General features: G+C 43.4%; 1 protein-coding gene across 1 annotated transcript in view; it reads right to left on the bottom strand.

Moving 5' to 3' along the window:
- Positions 1–893: 893 nt before the first annotated feature.
- PNRC2 (proline-rich nuclear receptor coactivator 2) overlaps positions 894–1,346 on the bottom strand; it is a 1,409-nt gene continuing 956 nt past the window's right edge. The window contains exon 2 of the mRNA XM_010011755.1: positions 894–1,334. Coding sequence (XP_010010057.1) covers positions 894–1,316 — 423 coding nt within the window. The 5' untranslated portion in view covers positions 1,317–1,334. The remainder of the gene's footprint in view (positions 1,335–1,346) is intronic.

Genomic DNA, 1,346 nt, shown 5'->3' with positions numbered 1-1,346 from the left:
AGGAATTTACATATGCTACAAAGTTTTACATGTATTTACATGGCTCTGTCTTCCCTATGGCACGTGTCACTGCTGCCAGTAGCTGCTGCAGCTGCCTCCTTACAGGGTCACACGTTTAAGACTGGTCTAAGTAATTACACCACCATCCTCAGATTTAACAACTGATCCAACAGGTATTTCAGAACCCCTCGGTGCAGTGGGAACACAACAGAGTTTAGGTTTCAGGCACTGCAGGATCAGTTGCTGGGGTTTCAGTGCAGATTCCTCTTCTGCTCAGCTGGGGAGGCAGTTCCATGTTTGCTGATGTGTTCTGCTTGTCCCTTCACCAACATGCACCAGGGTCCCCTCGGTTTTAGTCACAGGCTTGAAGTGCTTCTCTGCTAATTCCAGGATGCCAAACAAAGCTCACCAGTACAAACAAGAGACAGGTCTGTGTTTGTCCTGGTGCTTGGCAGAGGTTTCATTTCACAATGCAAGGTTTTCTGCAAGTTTGAAAAGCAGCAAAATACCTGACTAAAGCTTTCAGTGCATTTTTTTTTCCCCAGTTAATGCTGCATTAAGTTAGGCAAAAGCTGGTTTTCTACCATACCAAAAAGTAGTCACAATGCCAATTGGGGGAGACAGTCCCATTTACTCTTACAATAAATACAATAAATGGTGACTGTGCAGATTTGATGAGTTTGACTATAGAGAAAATTCCTATTTCACAGTGAACACAGCACACAACTTGAGGTAAAATGTGAGGGGAATGTAAACTTCCACCCCTTTTGTCCAAGTGACTAACTATATGCAGCAAGAACATCTGGTTCTGTACACCTGAACATCTAGAATGAGGACTAACAACTCTCAAATTTTGAATCCTGTCAATTTAAATAACTATGAATAGTTACATCTCAAGCCTGGACCTTAAGCAGTGTTTTAAGCTGAAATGTCATCATTTCTTTATCCGAAGGTTTAAAAGAAACAGGCACCCAGTGGCTGGGTGGCTTGGGAAGGACACTGGGTGAGGGTGGCTCACTGAATTTCGCTCCAGCGTAGTTCTGATTGGGTTGAGGTGTGAAGAACAGGTTGTGATTTGATAAAGTCGGGCTCCAATTCTGATTCTTGGGGAAATGAACATTGTTCTTCCCCCCTTTCTGCATGGCCTGCCATGCACCAGCTGATGAGTTGCATCCGTGTCCTCTTTCTTTCTTCATGTAGGTCTTCATCTGCGAATTCTGATCTTTATTCTTCTGCCTGTTTTTAAGTTGTTGATGGTTCTTGGTGGGATTTCTAGATTGGGGAACTGGAATGTTGAATCTTTCTCCACCACCCATCTTCAACTTAAATGTCACCTGTACAAACAG

The sequence above is a fragment of the Nestor notabilis genome, unplaced genomic scaffold, assembly GCF_000696875.1.
Source record: "Nestor notabilis isolate BGI_N333 unplaced genomic scaffold, ASM69687v1 scaffold22673, whole genome shotgun sequence".
Lineage (NCBI taxonomy): Eukaryota > Metazoa > Chordata > Aves > Psittaciformes > Psittacidae > Nestor > Nestor notabilis.
Note: the sequence above shows the minus strand (reverse complement) of the source record. Positions and strands in the feature narration are given on the sequence as shown.